The sequence below is a fragment of the Bubalus bubalis genome, chromosome 17, assembly GCF_019923935.1.
Source record: "Bubalus bubalis isolate 160015118507 breed Murrah chromosome 17, NDDB_SH_1, whole genome shotgun sequence".
NCBI classification, from domain to species: domain Eukaryota; kingdom Metazoa; phylum Chordata; class Mammalia; order Artiodactyla; family Bovidae; genus Bubalus; species Bubalus bubalis.
This window is the reverse complement of record NC_059173.1, coordinates 3,485,186-3,504,212: the sequence shown is the minus strand read 5'-3', so window position 1 is coordinate 3,504,212 and position 19,027 is coordinate 3,485,186. Positions and strand designations below refer to the sequence as shown.

The following is a 19,027-nucleotide window of genomic DNA, read 5'->3' as shown; positions in this document are numbered from 1 at the left end:
TTTCACAAGAAGGGTTGAAGAGGTTTATTAGCCCGTGGCAAAATACCAAACAACCAACGATGACGACAGCCACTCTCTACGAGCCACCTGGCGCTGTGATCGCATCCTACAGGGCATCCCTGGTCTCACGTCTCCTAACAGGCTGCCTGAAGAAACGAATGCCCTCAAACCAAGACCTGAGCACAAAGGGATTCCAGGGACCACTGGGGGGAGAGAGCCTGAGCAAGCCCTCTGCGATCAATTGGGGGTGGGGGTGGGGAACTCTGCCGGCCAATTTGAATTTCCAAACTTAGCAAGAGGGACACAAATGTGCAAGTCAGGGTCTCCTGGCTCGGGGACAGGGAGTGGGGGCAGGACAGGCAGAGCGACAGTGGCAGGACCTGACAGCAGGCTTCTCCTACTTCTTCCTCCCGCCTCTCTCCTTGAGCGCCAGGTGGATGATGGCACCGTTGGCCATGTTGTAGTAAGCCAGCGAGTTGGAATCCTTGATGAAAATGCCCTAGGAAATAGAAGGAGTGCCTCAGCCCAGGGCAGTGTGAGCACAATGAGCTGCTTCACAGCTCCCAACACTCTTAGCTAACACAGGGGCTTGAAGGCAGGAGGGGCAGAACAGGAGTGGCGCTGGGTGGGAGTGAAACACTCCCAAGAATCTGGCCCTGATCAACCCATGAATGTTGACTCTCAGATCATAAGATCGAGAGGCCAGCTAGTCCAAGAGCCTCATTTTACAGAGAAGGAAACTGAGGCCTCGAGTAGGGCTCAGAGTCAAAGTCCAAAAAGGGTGAACACAGCAGCCCCTGATCTGGCAGCGCCAGGGTGGCTGGGCCGCCACCTGTGTCCGAGCACAAAGCCGGGCTGCCTGAGGCCACACTCGCTGGGGTGGCTCCACCCCCGGGGCAGGAACCTGCCAGAACACCCCCAAGATGTCACTGAGACGTCCAGACCCCACACAAGACTGTGCTGTGACCCTGCCAGAGCCTCACTCACCCTGTCAGACTAACCTGCCCCAGCACCCGCCGCCAGCATCATGGCTTCTAGGATGGACTTACACAGCCACAACCAGGCATCTCCCCACTCCTGATCCCACAAATGACTTAGCTTCTGGGACAACAGAGAGGACAAGGGCAGCTGACACCCAACTCACCTCGTACTGCAGCTTCTGTTTCCCTGCTGGCATGCCTGTGGCTTCATGAATCTTCACCTTGATGACGGAGACCTGTGGGATGGAGGAGCGGTCAGTCACCCCTCGCTAAGGTCAGCTGGAGGAAGCGTCCCCGAGGCCTTGGTGCCCCTGCGCCTGAGGCCAGTTGGGGGCAGCAACTCTTACCTGGTCTGTGAGGGGGAGGGTGAAGACCAGCACCTGTCCATTCAGTTTCCATTCTGTCTTATCCTGCATGTTGGGCACCTGGACTTTGATGGACACTGGACCCTGCAAGTCAGGAGTGGCCATTATGCCTGGGAAGTCCTGGGTCAAACAGGAACTACGCTCTCTAGTCCCGGGCCCTTGAGACAATGTCACCTGTCCAATAGGACTCCTGGACTCTGGCCTGATTTACTACTGACACCACCTGTGACATGGAACAACTCACTCCCCTTTTCAAGAACTGATCTCGCTTCTTTAGAATGATCCCTAGCCTGCCTAATGGTGAGGCTGGAACTGAAGAAGGGACATGAAAGTGCTCTGCAAGCCTCAGGAAGTACCACAGGGGAAAGAACATGAACTGTGAGGTCAGAAGACCTGGGTTCCCAACTCAGTGAAGCAGCTGATCACAACTGCTGGCCGGTGAGGCTGCGAGCCTTCAGTAAAAGGCGTGGTTCTATCCCAGCACTTGAGTAGGTACTCAAGAAATGGAAACTACTGTCAGAAAGGAAAAAAAAAAAGGATCTGCTCAAATGCCCTGGGGCAGTGGGGCTGGGACTGTTTCTGCCTCCTCACTAGAGCCTGCCAGCTTCCCCAGGCCCCGGAAGTGCCAAGGTTCCCAGCCTTTGTTCCTAATACCCCAACAGGATCCCTACAAGACTCTTGAGGGCGGCAACTGGAGTCAAAGTTCACAAAGAAACGAAGAACTGTCCCCAGGATTTCCTCCTGTGTCCTGAACCCGCTTCATACTGGAGCCCGGCTGCCTGTGCAGCTGGGTCTCCCTGTTGGCCTCTACGACTGTTCACACCAGGGGGACCGCTGACAGCTGGCGGCTGACCCCACATCAGGCATGTTGGGCACTTGGAAGCCTCAGAAGCCTCCTGGGCCTCCAGCAGCTGACCTAGGTGCCAGAAGCCAAAACCATGGGAGCAGCACAGGGCGGGACAAGGCGTGTAATGGGGGCGGGACGGTCCCCCCGACTTGTCTAGACGCTGCAGGTATGGGTAACTCTGGGTCACATGCCTTGTTTCTGCGCAGAAACTCCTCCTCAGGCATGAGGCTGTCCTCGGTCTTCAGTTTCTTAGAGGCAGGCTCGTCTTCCATGGGAGGTGGGGGGTGGACAGGCGGCATGGGGGCTGGAGCAGGGACGGGTGCCACGGGCGGGGCGGGCACAAAAGCTGCAGGGCAGGAGCGAGCAGCCACGTGAGTGGGAGGAAGGCACCCAGGACCCCGGCGGCTGACGGTGAGGGGAGACTGCACAGGTTTCCGACTTCTCCCAGGCAGAGGCGTGAAAGACCACTCCTGGCTGAGTCTGGCAGCCAGTGAGCTCCCCAGCAGGGGACCTGGGCGCCTGCCCAGACGGGGTACCAGGAAACTGGAGGAAGGGCGGGGCCGACGGAAGGAGCAGGAGCTGCCAACAGGCCTCAGCGCCCGTCCAGGCCTGACCCCACTGGGTGCACATACCCCAGGTCTGCCTCATCAGCTTATCTCCCCCAGGAGCCAGGAGCCAGGAGCCCAAGCCCCTCCACCCTAGGAATCTCTCACAGAGCTAAGTCAAGGCTCTCCTCTGGGCTGGAGCCACCGCTGGGACAGCGGGCGCTCCCCTCAGCCGCTGCTCTGCTCGAGGCCTGGTCTGTAGCACTGAACCAGTGGCCTGGAAAGTGACATGAGCGACACTGACCTGTCGGCACAATCATGGGTGGTGGGCGAGGCGCCATGATAGGAGGGGCCGAGGGAGGCATGGGCACCACGTTGATCCTGGGCGCGTGGATGATCGGCGGCATGGGGGCGATCACTGAGCCTGGGGGCAGCCGGACCACGGATGCCATCGGGGGCCGGGGCATGACAGGTACTGCGGATACAACTGTGGTGCGGACGGGAGGCGGCATCTGCGGGCGGGAGGGACCTGCGGGTCACGGGAAGCCGAGGCTGCACCCCAGGGCACACAGCCAGCAGCCGACCCCCTGCAGCCTCTGGGGACGGCGTTGGATAGCCTGGGGCTGATAGCGCAGCCTCACACGGGGCTCTGACAGAACCACAAACCACACGGAGAGAGACCCAGGGCGACACTCTTGCTGCTTGGGACTCCACCCACTGAGAGAGAAACTGAACAGACTGCCCTTGACTCAGTCCACTGGAGTCAGGCCAGCGGTCCTCCAAGGCCCCTTAAGTCCTCCTGGCCTCCCTGACCCAAGCCTGCTTCTCACGTTCGTCACCCGCCTCCCTCCCGGTTCCAGCCCTCCCACACAAATGGAAGGCCAGGCTGGAGGTTCCCACTTCTAACTAAAGGGTTCTTTTCTCTTGATTTGACCCATTCTGCCCTCAGGCTCCTGTGAGACCGCTGCCCTGAGCTGGCACCATCCAACCCGGGGAACCCAGCTCCAGGGACCCGTCCGGGGTGGCTGCGGGCTAACCGCGGGCGGCCGGGGCACCGACGTAATGGGCGGGGCTGAACTGGGGATGTTGGTGGCTGAGGACGGCGGCGGCGGCTGCTGGGGGATCTCGTTGGGCTTGCTCGGGCCGATCTTCTCTTTGGTGTCATCCTCCGGCACCAGGCCCTTTGCCTTGTGGATGGCCTCAATCTGCTCCTGGAGGGTGATGTTGGCCTGGGCGGCCTGCTGGGTCCGGGCCATGCTGCCAGAGTGGCCGTCCCAGGTCACCTGCATGGGAGGCAAAGCCACACTGGTCAGGGCTCCCGGAACTAAGCGCAAGTGGGGTGCTGGCAACAGGAAAGGCGGTGGCAGTCACCGAGCCGCACCTTCTCTTCCGGCTTCTGGATCTCCTCCTCACCGATCTTCTTACCGATGGCCGTTTCCTCCACACCAAAGATGTCTGTACGCCGCTCGGCCAGCTGCTTCAAGCTGCTCTCAATATCCAGACCTGGATAGAGTCCGAGAACAAAGGCGGGCGACAGAGAAGAAAACTAAACCTGGTGCCCGTCCGAGAGGACGGCGGCTCAGTCGGCGCAGGTGGAGGCTGTTCTTACGGGACACAGCTGTCTGTGGGTCCCAGTGCCTCGCGCCGGCCCTCTGAGCCTGGGGAAGGCCGCCTGATGAGCACTAGGCCTGGAAACCGGAGCGTGTCCAACCCCGACTTAACAAAAGGCATCTGAGAGGACAGGGCCACATGAGCAACGTGGCAAGGAGAAGAGTCCAGACTCTAGAATAGGGGTCTCCAGCCTCCGGGACAGTCTCCTCCCTCCCTGTAGGGCTGCTTCTCACAATCAAGGGACCAACGTGTCTCAGTTCAAGATGCTCAGCACCCTCCAGCCACCACAGCCTCCACTCTAAGATGGCCTGGGAGTGAGCACCCCTCCCGGCTGCAGTCAGATCCTGCTCCAGGATGCCAATGGGCACACGCCACCCACCTCGGGTGCCTGCCTCTGCAGGAATCCTCTGCAGGGTTTTTAGAAAATAGGCGGTTCTTTTGTAGCTTCCTAGACCACACCTATCCTCAAAAGCTCCTGCTGACCTCAAAGCTTTCTGCATTTGATTAAAGCAAGTTGACTATTAACTTAAGAGATCCCAATGGGCCAAAGTGAGTTACGGCTGAGTCAAAGGAGGGGTGTGGTCCGAGTGGGGAACACCCCACCTCACCTGGCGCGTACACCTCGTCATCGCTCTGCTTCTCACGGATGGAGCGATCCCGCTGCTCCAGCCAACGGGGGTCGAGAAGCCCAATGCGCATGTGCTCCTGCATCTTGCTGGCAGGGATCTTCTCCCCGGTAATGGGGGACACAAGATACTCATCGGGAGCGGGGGCTGGAGGCAGAGGCTTGGAAGCTGAAAGGCGACAGAGATGGCCGAGTGAGAACCTGGGTGGCAGCCTGGGTTAAGACAGTGCTGCTTCATTCCTGCACTGCCCACGCAGTAACATGCTTTCCCAGGCCCTGTGCGCTGAGCCAGGGCACCACAGACGACCAAGTCCCATGCTCTGCTGTGAGGCCCACGACACAGGGACTCCCAATGCCTTATGACAAGCCCCCATCCTGGAAACAAACACAGGTCTGAGAAACACGAGGCAGAAAAACGGAACTCACCTTTTGGGTCATAGTCCTTCCGGACAATGACCTGGTCTGGAGTTGGGGGCAGAGGAGGTGGCATAGGCGTCTCCGGGGGTGGCGGTACTTTCTGCCCTTCTTCTTCATCATCTGAACCCTGAAAAGCAAGGCAGTGGCGTGACTCAGAGCAGGAACGAGAAGCCACCTCCCTGTAGCCAAGCCTGGCAGCTCGCAGGGTAGCAAGCAGCCGAGGCCCCTGCCAGCCAGCATCCCCGTGCTAAGCTCCCCAGGCGGCCGGTGCCAGCCGGCAGCAGGCCAAGCAGCTTCCTCACAGCTTGAATGGCAGCGCTGGGGGCTGTGGTGCTGACACTCTGCCCAGGCATCTCCAGCAGCTGGCACCAGGCAGTCCCAAGAGGCCAAGGGCACTTAACGTGCTGGGGAGGGCCATGGGGGGCAAGTCAGCGCTCAATGGGAGCCACGCACGGAGCAATGCTGGGAGGGAGAGAAAAAGTCAATTCCCACAGACACGTGGGCCTTTCTTCTCAGGCTGCACACAAATTCTTTCCGAGGGGAGGAAAGTGGCTTGGCTCTGGAGACTCTAAGCCTGCAGGGAGGCCTGGCTCGAAGGGGCAGAGGTGCCCAGAGGAAGCACAAGCTCCAGTCAGAAAAGCTCTGGAAACTGCTGATCGTTTGGGCCTAGGCTCAAAAGCATCCAAGTATCCGGCACAGAGGGTTCCCTAAGGAGAGCCAGCCTGGGGGTGGTAGTGAGCGGGGCCTCTGGGCAGAGGAGGACGGTCACCAAACAAGCTGGCACGGCTCGCGGAGTCTCGCCTACGAAGGGATCTTTGCTGCCCAAGCTGGAAAAAGGGACGCCTTACTCAGGACCCAGGCCTCCTCTCAGGCATCAAGAGGAGGCTGGCACACTCACCCAGAGGAACGCACCCCCTTGCCCTTGGCTCCAGGAAAGAGTCACCCCAGGCCCCCCAGGAGCACACCTCGTCCATGTCTTGTACTTGGGTGTCCTGGTCCAGCTGGGATGGAGGCTCCTCCGCCTTCTCCTGTTTCTCGTCCTCCTCATCGGACTCGACCTCCATCTCAACCTCCTCACTCTCCCCAAACTTCTCGTAGCGCTCCTGAATGAGGATCCGGGCCCCCAGCTCCTCTGGGGTGGTGGGCGGGGGGAAGTTCCCTGGCAGAGGGCGAGCAGGAGTCAAGGGAGGGCTCCGCAGACACTCCCGTCAGAGGCCTGTAGGGCGGCCCGCCCCATGCCGTCGGCTCTCAGGGCTGGGGCCGCCTGGTCTCTCTCCCACCCCCAGAGGCCCACCCAGGGCCGGGCACAATGCTATCTGTTGAACTGCGTGTAACTGGGGCAGCGGGAGGACCGAAGTTTTCTGAAAACAGGGAGGAGACAGAAGCCTCCCCGGGATCCTCCCGCTCCCCGGGGACAGCTTGGCCGGCTCTCCCAGGACGATGGCGCCCAGCTCCTGGCTCCGCCAACAGGAGTCACAGACCGACCTTGCTCGTTGGGTTGGAAGTCCACTGTTTCCACCACCACGAAGTCATGCCAGTCGATCTGAGCATAGGCAACCCGCTCCTTCTCCTTCTCCTCCTCCTCCTTCTTCCTCTCACGCTCCTGGAACTTGGCCCACTCCACGCGGTAACACACCTGAAGGGAGGGGAACGGCGCAGTGCTGAGCTGAATCAGGGTCAGCTCCTGAGGAGGCTGTCACCTCCAGGGCCTTCACCAGAGCCAGCGTCTCCTTCAGAACAGGAGGCTGCTCTGCCCACCAGAGGGACTTCCTGGAGCAGACTATGGAATCTGCATCTGGTTTCAGCCAGGCCCAGAGTCTGGACAGGATGAAAATCTGAATGCCAGAGACCTCTGTCTGGGCCCCAAGGGCAGCTCTCTGTTAGAACCTCAAAGTTTTCTGCTTGAGTTGGCGGGTGGCGAGCAAACTCCTCCCTCCCAGGAAGTCTGTGTGACAACCATGTGCCCACAGGAGCCGCGGCTGCCTGACAGCCTGCAAAACAGAAGGCTTCAAGCAGCCTCCCAGAACCGCCAGATCAACATGCCTGGTCTCCTGACTCTGAAAACCAGACTTCAAAAGGCAATTGTTGCCCAAGAACCCATTCAAAAGCTGGCTTCTAGCAAAAGAAGAAAACCGGAGACCCAGAGAAGTGAAGAGAAGAGTGGCAAGTTAGGGACCAGAGAACCCAGGTTTCTTTGGCCTTTGCAGCCTCAATGCCCTTCTTCCCACCACAACTGTGCCTGGAGCATAACAAGGTGCCAATTCAGAGACCATTTCCAAACACACAACAGAACCCACAAGCTGTAACTTGTGCGGTCAGTAACTGGTTGTAAGAAATTCAGTTTAGGACTTCCCTGGTGGCACACCTGCCAATGCAGGGGATGTGGATTGGAACCCTGATCTGGGAGGATTCCACATGCCTCTGAGCAGCTAAGCCCGAGCACTCGAGGGCCCGTGTGCTCTATCTCCTGAAGCCCACGTGTCCAGAGCCTGTGCTCCGCAACACAAGAAGCCCACATGCCGCACTGAAGAGTAGCCCCCACTCACCACAACCAGCGGAAGCCCGCACAAAGCAACAAAGACCCAGCACAGCCACAAACAAGCAAGACTATTAAAAAGGAAGAAAGGAAGAAATTCAGTTTACCTGGTCCAAAACTTCCCGGGGGTTCTCTGCCTCCTTCTTGAGTTTGGTAAATAAGCCTTTGGGTGGAATCAAGATCTGAAACACGGAAGAGTTAAAGCACCTGTTAGTGCAGCACAACATGGGACAGAGCGGCCTGCGGAGGAGAAAGGAGGGCAGGGGTGACGGGACCAACCGCAGCTGCACTTGACTGGGCGATGCTAGGCAAGTTACTTAACCTCTGTAACTTGGTTTGCTTCTACAAAACTGTGATGCTGCCACTTAAAGATGGCACTGTCAACTTAAAAGGCTGCGAGGATCAGCAGGGAGTAAGTAAAAGCACCAGCAGATCACCATCCACACCGTCAGCATGCAGTGACTACCCCGGGGCGGATCTGCCCTTACGCTTCTGCACAGGCCCCCAGGATCCCCAGTGACCATGCTGAAGACTGCAGCCCACAGGTTCCCCGTCCCTGGACATCCATGCCCTGCTTTCTCTGTAGCATTTTATCCACGGTGTTTATCACCATCTGACACACACTAACGGTGCGCTTGCTTGTTGTCCCCTCACTAGATCAGTCTCCACAAAGATAAGAGATTTTTGTCTTCAGTTCACTGCTGCATACCCAGAGCTTGGAACAGGGCCTGGCACTCAAAGCTTATTTGCTGAGAGAGCAAATGGTGGCCTCGTGTAAAAGAGCCACTCTTTCCAACCGGCCCAACCGTACCCACCTTCACTGGCAAAGCGGCTCAGCCCCACTCCACCCTCCCTGTCCCCCTTCCCCAAGAACAGATCTGTTCCTGGAATTCCCAAGTCCAGAGACACACCAGCGCCCTCAGGTTAGAGTGCTAAATGTCCATACCCAGGTTCTGAGGGAGAAGAAACAGGAAGCAGTTAACCCTGGAAGCAGCCCGCTAGCGGAAGTTAACCCAGGGCTCACTTAAACTTGATACTGTAATAACCCTTGGGTCTGGTGACTTGAATGGCTGTCCAAGGCCATTCAAGTCCAAGGATGGAGGAGAGCCGTCACTGGCGGCAGCGTGCTCTCCCCGGGCCCCGCCCAGGCACCTTGGTGTACTGCTCCACCAGCTTCGTGAAGTAGTTGAAGAGGCTGTGCTGCGGGCGCAGGAAGTCAAACTGGTAGTTGCGCTGCTCTTTCTGCATCAGCTGGGTCAGAAACTGGCGCCCGTTCCTGGCCACAAACTGAGCCGTCAGCTTCACCACGTCCAGGTCGAAGGCTGAGATGGAAGGGGGGTCTGCGATGAACTCAAACTCGGGAGGGGGCTCTTTGGGCACAATGGTCTCTTGTATCACTTGGGCTTGAACCTAAGATGGAAAGGGAATATGAGGCGAGAGGCAAGGGATGGACTGGCTACAGAGACGGGGCAGGCACGCACCACCGGAGGACGGCATGGCTCTCTACTCCTCTGTTAATCACACGCATGCCCCAGCACGTGGTGGGAGAGAAGCCCAACTCAAAGAGCATCGATGTCTCGGCCAAGGGTGGCCTCGACTCCTGAGTGGCTTTCTGAGTGAGAACCGTGTCTCTCTGCATGTCCACTGCTGCCCTGAAACTGAGGACCAAAACTGGGTGGCAGAAGATCCAACAGGGATAGTTAATTAAATCCCACCCAATGGGGACAGAGGATGTAGTAAGCCCTACACATGTGCAGAGGACCCCTCATCTGACCTCCACACGAACGATGAGTGGACACAAGTACTGGGAATTCTTTCTACAGATGAGGAAGCTGAGGCTGCCTGAGGCACCAGGAGTAATCAATTGCAATGCAAGGTCTCAGAGCCTTCTCCAACCTTTATTTCCCACAGTAACACAAGGGGTAGCCTTTGTCACCATGGCTCAGGAGGGAGCAAAGAGAAAGGTCCAGTCCAGGTCTACACAGCAGGCAAAATGTGTCCTCACTGACAGCCCGAGTCCTCCCCAGTGCTACGAGGGTATGAGGGCAGGCCACACAGGGGCCCCGGGAAGGCAAGACAGGAGAGAGGGGCACACAAGAAGGGGCCCACAAGCCATGCCGTGGCACTACCCCGACGCCACGGTCAGGCAAGGAGCAGGCACTGGGAGCCTGGACTTTAGGGTCCTGACTCCGTGGCCATGGGTAGATTGTGCTTCCCTGAGCCTCCGAGTCCTCGTCTGAAAAAGGCTCATTTTACTGGCCTCCTCACACAGCCTGTGAGGCACCAGTGAGACAAGGCCGCCAAAGCTCTGAGCACAGAGCTGGACAGGCATTCAGCCCATGCCAACTGTCAGCAACCCTCAGCTGTGTGAGCCTCAGCATCCATCTCTGTAAGATGTGGACAGAGGCCTCACGTTTCTGCCTGCGTGGCTGTGAGGTGTGGACAGCAGTTCATCGTCTCCCTCCCTCAGCCCCGGGGCAGCGAGGCGCAGGGTGGGCTCCCACCTTCTGGGGCAGCTGCTGCTGGGAGGCCTGCTGCTGCTGCTGCATGACCTTGGGGATGGCGGCCGAGGGCTCCTGAGCCTTGCCCTCCTTGAACTCGCTGACCTTGTGCCGGTAGTAGGCATGGTAAGGGTCATTGGGGTTCAGGAAGTTGAACTTGGGGTTGTTGATCTCGTTCTGTCGTATCCTCGCTTCAAATTCAGGTCCATTTCTAGAAAAAGGGAAAAAAGAGAAGCATCAATACTGCAGCCCTTTCAAGTGCATGGACCAGAATCCAGCTCACTCAAGTCCCATTCTTGCCACCGCCCACCACTCAAACGGGCCCCTCCCTTGGCACAGCAGGTCACCTCCCCGAGGCTCCTGGCGTCAGCGGCCGGCGCCCCTGCCTCCTACAGCCCGGGCAGGCCTCAGCGACCCCAGGGCCTCAGACCTCCGTCATTCCTGCAGCACCTCTGCCAGTCTCGCCATCTCCAAAACCAGCTCACTATCGCTCTTCTAATAAAATGTATTCACTTCAAAGAAAAATACTTTCAAAGGAAGGCACGGGAATCCCCCGGCGTCTAGGGGTTAGGACTCCACGCGCTCTCACTGCACTGCAGAGGGCTCTGGGGGGGTGGGCAGTGGAGGTGCTGCGGGGGGAAGGGGGCAACAGGGGGAGGAAGGCATATGTTACTACTTCAAATAGAAGTCATTATGGCTTTGCTAACAACAGGCAGTCATACGAGTCAATACAATGAAATCAAAGCAGCATGGTTCAAGTTCAGTTCAAAGTTTGCCGAGACTGAAAGCAGTTCTTAGTCGAAAAGCAGGATGACTGAGTGCTTGGAGGCATCAAGGACGTGTTAACACTAAACTGAGATGCTGGCCTCTAGCCAGCAAGGATGGGAAAAAAAAAAAGAAAATGTGAACAGGGTTTAACACCTTGTCCAAGTAATGGCTATAATCACCTCCTTTACTGCTGGGTGGGACTCATACAGGAAACATTGCTCTCCAGGGCCTGGGGTCCGAGCTGCTGTGTAAAGCACATTCACGGGACAGTGATGTGACGTCAGGGAGGCCGGTCTCTCTGTATCTGGAGGAGTTTCCCACACACACCCTATGTCCCCAGTGTGTATGCCTTTAAACCCTCAGAATGAAAAACGTCCCTCTCATGATGTATAGGGAACCCTGATTTTTTAATAGAGTCCCAACAGTAACATTTCAAGGTGTCATACATCCACAATACCCGTATCAGAAAGTGCATTCACCTTAAAGACACAAGATATGGATGTGTTCAAGTTTGGGGTTCACTACTGACTTACCAAGTTACTGGACGTCTCTTTGACTCAATTTCCCACGGTAAAATATGGCTAAATACCACATTCTCTCTCTGCTCTGAAGTATTGAGAAAATGATGCGTGAACGAGAAGCCAAAGTCTATTGAACCACACAAGCCTGAACACCTGAGGGCCTGTTACTGCTCTGAAGGGTGAAAGGGGCTGCCCTACAAACAGGAGAGGTAACTTGGGAGCCAGGAGACGGCTGTGGGGCCTCCCTCACTCCTCTGGCCAGAGCCCTGCTCTCAAGAGTGCCCCAGACACACCAAGGGGCGGCTCCAGAGGCCGGGGGCAGCCAGGCCACCCCCTGTCCTCAGACTTCCACGCCCTGGCCCAGTCAGCTGAAGAGGAGGCAGGGCGCAGGCGACGCTGTGCCCCACCTTAGCCACCTCGGCGGCCGCGGTCATCAGCACCTCGGCTAGCTCCTCCCCAAGTTCTGGTCACGTTCGGCGGTGTGACTAACACCGCAAGGTCTGGGTGTGACCGTGTGCTAGCCCAGCTGAAGCCTATGCTCGAGGACAAAGGGTTCCCCCCACCCTAAAATAATGTGAGCCACACAAGGTCGATGTCCACTTAAATACAGCTAAACAAGGCCGCCACCCAAAGGGCTGCTAAAAAAGGGGCTCTGGTTGTCTTCTCTACCACCACCTCCTAAGCCGTAACCTCACATCTGGTAATGATCCGAAATATAAATGACGAGAGGACAGGCATGCTTATTCCAAGCTACTCTGTTGCTTTAAATTAGCTTCCCTGGTGGCTCAGAGGTTAAAGCGTCTGCCTGCAATGCAGGAGACCTGGGTTTGATCCCTGGGTCGGGAGGATCCCCTGGAGAAGGAAATGGCAACCCACTCCAGTATTCTTGCCTGGAGAATCCCATGGATGGAGGAGCCTGGTGGGCTACAGTCCACAGGGTCGCAAAGAGTCGGACACAACTAATGTTGTGTCACTCACTTATGTTTAGAATTATATTCTCTAACATAAGGAATAGATTTCAGCAGAAAAAAAAAAACAAAAAAAAAACATGAGTCTGACTCAACCCAGCTGGTGGGACTTTTTAAGGGTAATTTCCACTTCAGTTTCTTGACAGGAAAATGCAGGGAAGGGAAAACCAAACCTAGAGAGAAAAAAACTCCTTTTGGAAAACCACACTGGCCTGGTGAATTTTACTCACTCAATACACGTGAACCCCACACAAGTAAAGCAGAGGGTCCTGCACGTTTGCTTGAACCCAGCCTGAGAAGCTGACCTGTCCCTTCACGGCAACACTAACGAGAGCAAGTCCACAGACTTCAGAAACGCCTCCGAAGCAATCGGGGCTTCCCACATGGCACAGCGGTAAAGAATCCATCTGCAACGTAGAAGGCAGGGCAGGAGCCACGGGCTCAACCCCTGTCGGGAAGCTCCCCTGGAGTAGGGCATGGCAACCTGCTCCAGTATTCTTGCCTGGAAAATCCCGTGGACAGAGGAGCCTGGTGGTCTACAGTCCAGGGGGTCGCCAAGAGTCAGACAGGAGTCAAAGTCAAGACCAAGAGATGCGGACGTACAAATTTATTATTAAGGGAACTTGGAAAGAATTCTTATTTCTGTGGTTGGCACAAAATGACTGGAAAGCCGTTTGGCAAAATGTTTAAGAAATCTTTAAAAATGCTCTTTTGGCCAGCAATGTGCCACACAGAGTTTTCTTCTAGGAAAACATTGAGAAAGGGAATGAAAATGCTCAGAGACTTCCTCCCAGCTTTATGTGCCAAACTGAAATGCTCGAACAACCTCCAAGGAAGACACAGAGGAGTGGGCCAGGTCAAGGAAGGCCAACGCCGCACACAGTGCGTCTTCTCTGGAGAGGAGCAGGTGGCAGACCAGAGGCGACCCAGGAGAACGCTCAGCACAGGTGGATGGGAGAAAGCAGGGTGTGAAAGCGCCTCCACCAGTACAAGGACCTAAAAAAGGATGCCAAGACCCAGGAGGAAACAGGAGAAAGCAAAAACAGCTGGTAGAAACTATTCTGGCTGTGAGACTGGTGACTCGTCCTCTAACATCTTCTTCCTGTTTGCTGTCTTCAGAATACCCGGGGAAAAGGGGAAGAATGAGTGTTGCTATGAAATATTAAAGTTATGCACGCAATACCTGCTGCCCTAGGTCAGACATGGCCCCATAATGTTTAATCAGGCACAGAGCCGTTTCAACCCAGTATCCAGGTTAATCAAAGCCTTGGAAATGTGAAAGGTTAATTTACATGGAGCCTGACACAGTGAAAGACACCAGAGGAGCCTCTTTCTATGTTTCATTTCATAAGGAGGCTGAGAAAGGAAGGACCCATCTACTCAATGATGTTTTTGCCTTAAACCAAAGCTAGCCCACTCCTAGGCAGGGACACTGTCCCGAGGTCAAGGTGTGGTTCCCTGGAGAGCGCGGGCCTGACTGTGGGCAGCGCTCTGCTCAAGGCTGGCTACCGTTTCCATGCAAGCAACCGTCCAATTCAGCAGCAGCCAGAAATCCAGACTTATGGTGCAATCTCATTTCTAAACAGTGACAACCAATTCAAAAGTTAGAGAAATCATTGAGAACGAACAAAAGATCTGAAGGCTGGACGTGGCCTGCTGGCTGCCAAAGGAATACTCGAAATGCCCTACACCAGGGATGGCTGACCTTTGGAGTCAAGTGGCCATCAAGGAGACTCCATCTGAGGAAGCGTGGGTGTGCTCAAGTATAATGGGCAGAGGGACAAGAGGAAATCCAGCTGACCTCCATGCCATCTGGGCCGACAGCTACACGATGCACCCAAACTGCACCCGGTCCCCTCTCTCCGGCCTCACAGTAACTCTGCAGGGGGCATGCTATTCCATTCTGCAGCTGGGTCAGGAATGCAGTCCTTGCTCCATGAGACTGTCCACTCCCTGTTCTGTCTTCCTCAGGCCAGCAGCTCAGAACAGACACACATCTCTGACAAAACAGTCTTCCAGGCACTTCTTCAGGCCTGGTTAGGAAGCACAGGTTCTCGGTGACGCTGGAGCTGGGTGGGCCTGTCCTCTGCCACCGCCAGACTGTGTTAGAGATGCCAGTCCTGCCCACAGCCAACCTCACACCATACTGTGCTCTCCGATGAGCTGACAGGCCTAAGCCGACAATGCCACTCTAAAACCCCAGGTGTTACCCTCGTGAGAATTCAGTTCTGTGCTAAAACCCACCTGTGACCCACGTGAGCAGGAGCAGCTACGTTACCTGGCCACGAAGCTGGCAGTCTTGTCAACGATGTTCCTGACCTCCGGAGGAGGGTAAATAATACCCACCACGGGCTTGGATGGGGTAGAGTCCTCCTTTGAAGATGCTTCTTCTTCTGTGGGCTGTGAAAACAGGAAAAGGAAGGCCTTGAAGTCTCTGGCTTAGTGTCGGATGCCCACCATTAAACTCCTCTAGGATATTACTGAGAACACAGACTCTCTCCCGTTCAATTCATCACGACTTCCTCAAGTTCGGAACCTCTGCTCCAGAAGAACCACTTCTCTCAACTGCTCTGGGCGTGCACGGGACTCTCCCAGGGACCAATGAGAAGAGCAGCCTCCCTGGCTCCCCTCGCTGGACCATCTCTGCGACACTTGGAGTCTGCATTTTCACCAAGCGTCCAGGTGATTCAGATGTGTGGCAGGGGGACGATGGGACATGGATCTGACCACATTCTGAGAAACCAGAATCCAGAAGGCCGTGTGTGTATCCCCGCATCCTTGGATGTGCCTAATACAGGATATTTCACCACCGTCTGCTGATTAAAGAAATGGGAAACTCCTTGCTGGCTACTCCTGCCTTGAATGCCCTTTCCCCTGACACCCATTCTACAGTCTAAACCACCATTCAACGTTCAGGAGGTCTGTGAAACCATTGGAATGCTCAGCATTAACTGCCCTGTAAGTTCCAACACTCTCTCCTCACCAGCTTCTTCCTCTAACAAAGGGTCAAGCCTCTCACGTTAGAAAGCTTCTCCACAGCCCTCACGTTCCTGACTGCTACCACCCTCCCCCTGCCCTCCCCTGGTAGCTCGACAGTCCGTGTGCCCTCAGGCTTGTCGCCCCCACTTCCTCACCTCCCACCTGATCCCCATTCCTATCAAGGGCTCTTGTCAAAGTCAAGAAAGACAGCCTACGGCCAGCTACCATGGTTATCTGGCCGTGTGACCAGTGACCACCCCATCACAAGAGCCTCACCTCCCGGGCCCTTTCCTCACCTGTCTCTCTTGCCCACCGTCCCTCCCAAGTCTCCCTCCTGGCTCCCGTTTCACCCCCTGCCCTATAATGTGAGTGTCCCCCAAATTCTGTCCTCTTTTCAGACTCACACAGTCCTCAGTAGGCACTGACAGCGCATCCTCCACTTCCCCAGCACCACTAGGCCGCACCATCCTGCCCACACCAACGCCCCCCGTCACTCTCACGTGGCCACAGAGCTGTAAGAGCCACGGTCCCGGGCAATTTCATCTCCAACCACCTTCCTCGTGGATGGCCAACCGTGCCTCCAGTCACCCAGGGCAGAAACGTGGGTCTCTTCTCCTTTCCTCAACCTCCACATTCAGTGGTAAGGAACATTTCTCAAGCACAGAGTAGGTTCCACATACTTCTCTGAGCACTTTAAGCATATTACATCTATAAGCCTTACAGAGCCCTGTGACGTTAAGGATTCTTACTACTATCATTCTACACATGACAAACTGAGGAATGGAGACCTCTCCCTGCGGAGGCCCACGTGGCAGAACCGGGATTCCAACGCATTGGTTTAGAGGGAGAGCCTGCACCATCAGCATCACATCTTTTGTGATGTCAGTGCCCTCTGCCCCACACCCCGGCCACTGTGTAGGCCAGGTCCTCAACTTTCAAATAATATGACCAATCGTTCCTCCGAGCAATTCTCCACATCACTGTCTACCTCCATTTCTGCAAAACAAACATGTCAATTTCCAGCTTACATCCGTTCTTCTTCTCCCAAAAGCCTGCTAGGAAAAGTTCAAATCCCCAGTAATACAGCTCTTAAGTACCACTTTCCCAACTCCATGCTTTAACCTTCTTTACCCTTGACCAGAGGCACTGTCTGATTCTGACCTCGGTATCTCTGCACTTAGGTGGCTTTATCTGGCTTATTTTTCCCCAAATACTGGGAAAATGCCAGGGTTACAGAGGCACTTGCAGTGGTCAACAGACAGGATATGCTTAATAAATAAATTTGCTGAATGAATAAAGAATGGTATTTGCCTGCCCCATCACCTACCTGGTCAACTACTGATTCATCCTTCTAAACACTACTTAGCTTACACTCCCATGGGCTTCGCCTACCTTAAGCTCTCCTCTAGCCCATCAAAGCAATGTTGATTAGAATCGCTGCCTCCACTGTTTAAAATAGCCAAGACGTGGAAGGGCTTCCCTGGGAGCTCAGCTGGTAAGGAATCTGCCTGCAGTGCAGGAGACCCCAGTTTGATTCCTGGGTTGGGAAGATCCCCTGGAGAAAGGACAGGCTGCCCACTCCAGTATTCCTGGGCTTCCCTGGTGGCTCAGACAGTAAAGAATCCACCTGCAGTGCAAAAGACCTGGGTTCGGTCCCTTGGTTGGGAAGACCCCTGGAGGAGGGCATGGCAACCCACTTCAGTATTGCCTGGAGAATCCCCATGGACAAAGAAGCCTGGACTACAGTGCATGGGGTTGCAAAGTCAGACACAACTGAGCAACTAAGCACAGCACACAGCACAGGACATGGAAGCAAGCCAAACATCCATCGACAGATGAACGGACGAAGAAGATGTGGTACATATATATGATGGAATATTATTCAGCCACTAAAAAGAATGAAATTATGCCATTCACAGTAACATGGATGGACTCACAGAGTGTCATACTGAGTGAAATAAGTCAGACAAAGAAGGAGAAATACCGTATGGCATCCCTTATATCAGATCAGATCAGTCGCTCAGTTGTGTCCGACTCTTTGCGACCCCATGAATCGCAGCACGCCAGGCCTCCCTGTCCATCACCAACTCCCAGAGTTCACTCAGGCTCAAGTCCATCGAGTCAGTGATGCCATTCAGCCATCTCATCCTCTGTCTGTCGTCCCCTTCTCTTGCCCCCAATCCCTCCCAAAATGAAATGATACAAATGAACTTACAAAACAAAAAGAGACTAACAGACTTCGAAAACAAATTTATGGTTACCAGAGGGGAGGAACAGTTAGGGAGTTTGGGAAGGTCATGTATACACCGCTATATTCCAAATGGATAACCAACAAGGACTTATTGTATATCACAAGGAACTCTACTCAAAGTTATGTGGTAGCCTGCATGGGAGTGGGGTTTGGGGAAGAATAGATACGTGTATATGCATGGCTGAGTCCTTTGCTTTTCACCTGAAATTACCACAACACTGATAATCAGCTATACTCCGATACAAAATAAAAAGTTTAAAGTTAAAAAAAAAAAAGAATTTCTGCCTCATTCCTAATACCCGTACTTTATCACTCTGCAATTATTGACCCCCGTCTTTCCTCCTTAGCTGATTGAAATCTTTTTAAGGGCTGTCTGAAACTGCATCATTTACGGTGACTGAGACGATAAATATATTTACTAAGGATTCTCTTATAGCTGTCTCCCCACTAGTCCGTGAGCTCCCTAAGTCACGAACTGTGCTTCACTCATTTGGCTAACATCGTAGCCTGGCACGGTGCTGGGCTTACAGTAAGCACAAAACAAACTTTGAGAGTTAACATTCAAAGATGTACCGTGCAGGCTGGGTAATTAGGGACTCCAGGGCAAAGGCCCAATAAACCACACAAGACCGGAGGATGCGCTAACAGGGCTTCTCAAACGTTAATGAATCACCGTGGGATCTTATTAAAAACGCAAATTCTGATTTTAGAAGATCTGGGGTGGGAAATCAGCATTTCTAATTCACCCATGTGCCGCCGGTCCGCGGACCTCAGTCTGAGAACCACGGTTCTAACACGGCTTCTTCCGCTACCCGAAGGCAGGCGGGAAGCGCGCTGCCTCTTGGGACTTGGAGTCCCCCCAAATCCTCCTAAACGGCAGCTCCTTCCTGCACGAGTTAGGAGCGCCCGCGTCGGAGGGGAGGGCCCAGGCCTGCTCAAGCGGCCGGTGGAGGTGCAGACCTCGCCGTACCTGTTTGGGCTCGGTGGCCGCGGGCGGCGGCGGGGGCACCGCCTGCACGGGTCCGGCCGGCATGACTGCGACGCTCAGGGCTGCCAGTCCGCCTCGGTGTAGGTGAGCGGTGCGGCGTCAAAGCGCCTTCCCCGCACCAACAG

At 55.2% G+C, this 19,027-nt stretch overlaps 1 protein-coding gene across 2 annotated transcripts; it reads right to left on the bottom strand.

Moving 5' to 3' along the window:
• On the bottom strand, nt 1-19,024 carry SF3A1 (splicing factor 3a subunit 1). Of its 2 annotated transcripts, XM_044929955.2 has the most exons (17): nt 18,885-19,024; nt 14,963-15,084; nt 10,431-10,638; nt 9,079-9,336; nt 8,034-8,108; nt 6,876-7,026; nt 6,356-6,549; nt 5,400-5,517; nt 4,957-5,142; nt 4,119-4,240; nt 3,775-4,020; nt 3,042-3,249; nt 2,384-2,538; nt 1,328-1,429; nt 1,145-1,216; nt 381-499; nt 1-146 (listed from the first exon to the last, which is right to left on the bottom strand). In XM_044929955.2, the coding sequence occupies exons 1-16, from the start codon at nt 18,945-18,947 to the stop codon at nt 398-400; spliced, it is 2,382 nt and encodes a 793-aa protein (XP_044785890.1). In that variant the 5' UTR covers nt 18,948-19,024; the 3' UTR covers nt 1-146; nt 381-397. The 2 variants fall into 2 exon arrangements, with proteins under 2 accessions (XP_044785890.1, XP_025123146.1); XM_025267361.3 differs by having other exon boundaries at nt 1-499.
• Between the last annotated feature and the right edge of the window lie 3 nt (nt 19,025-19,027).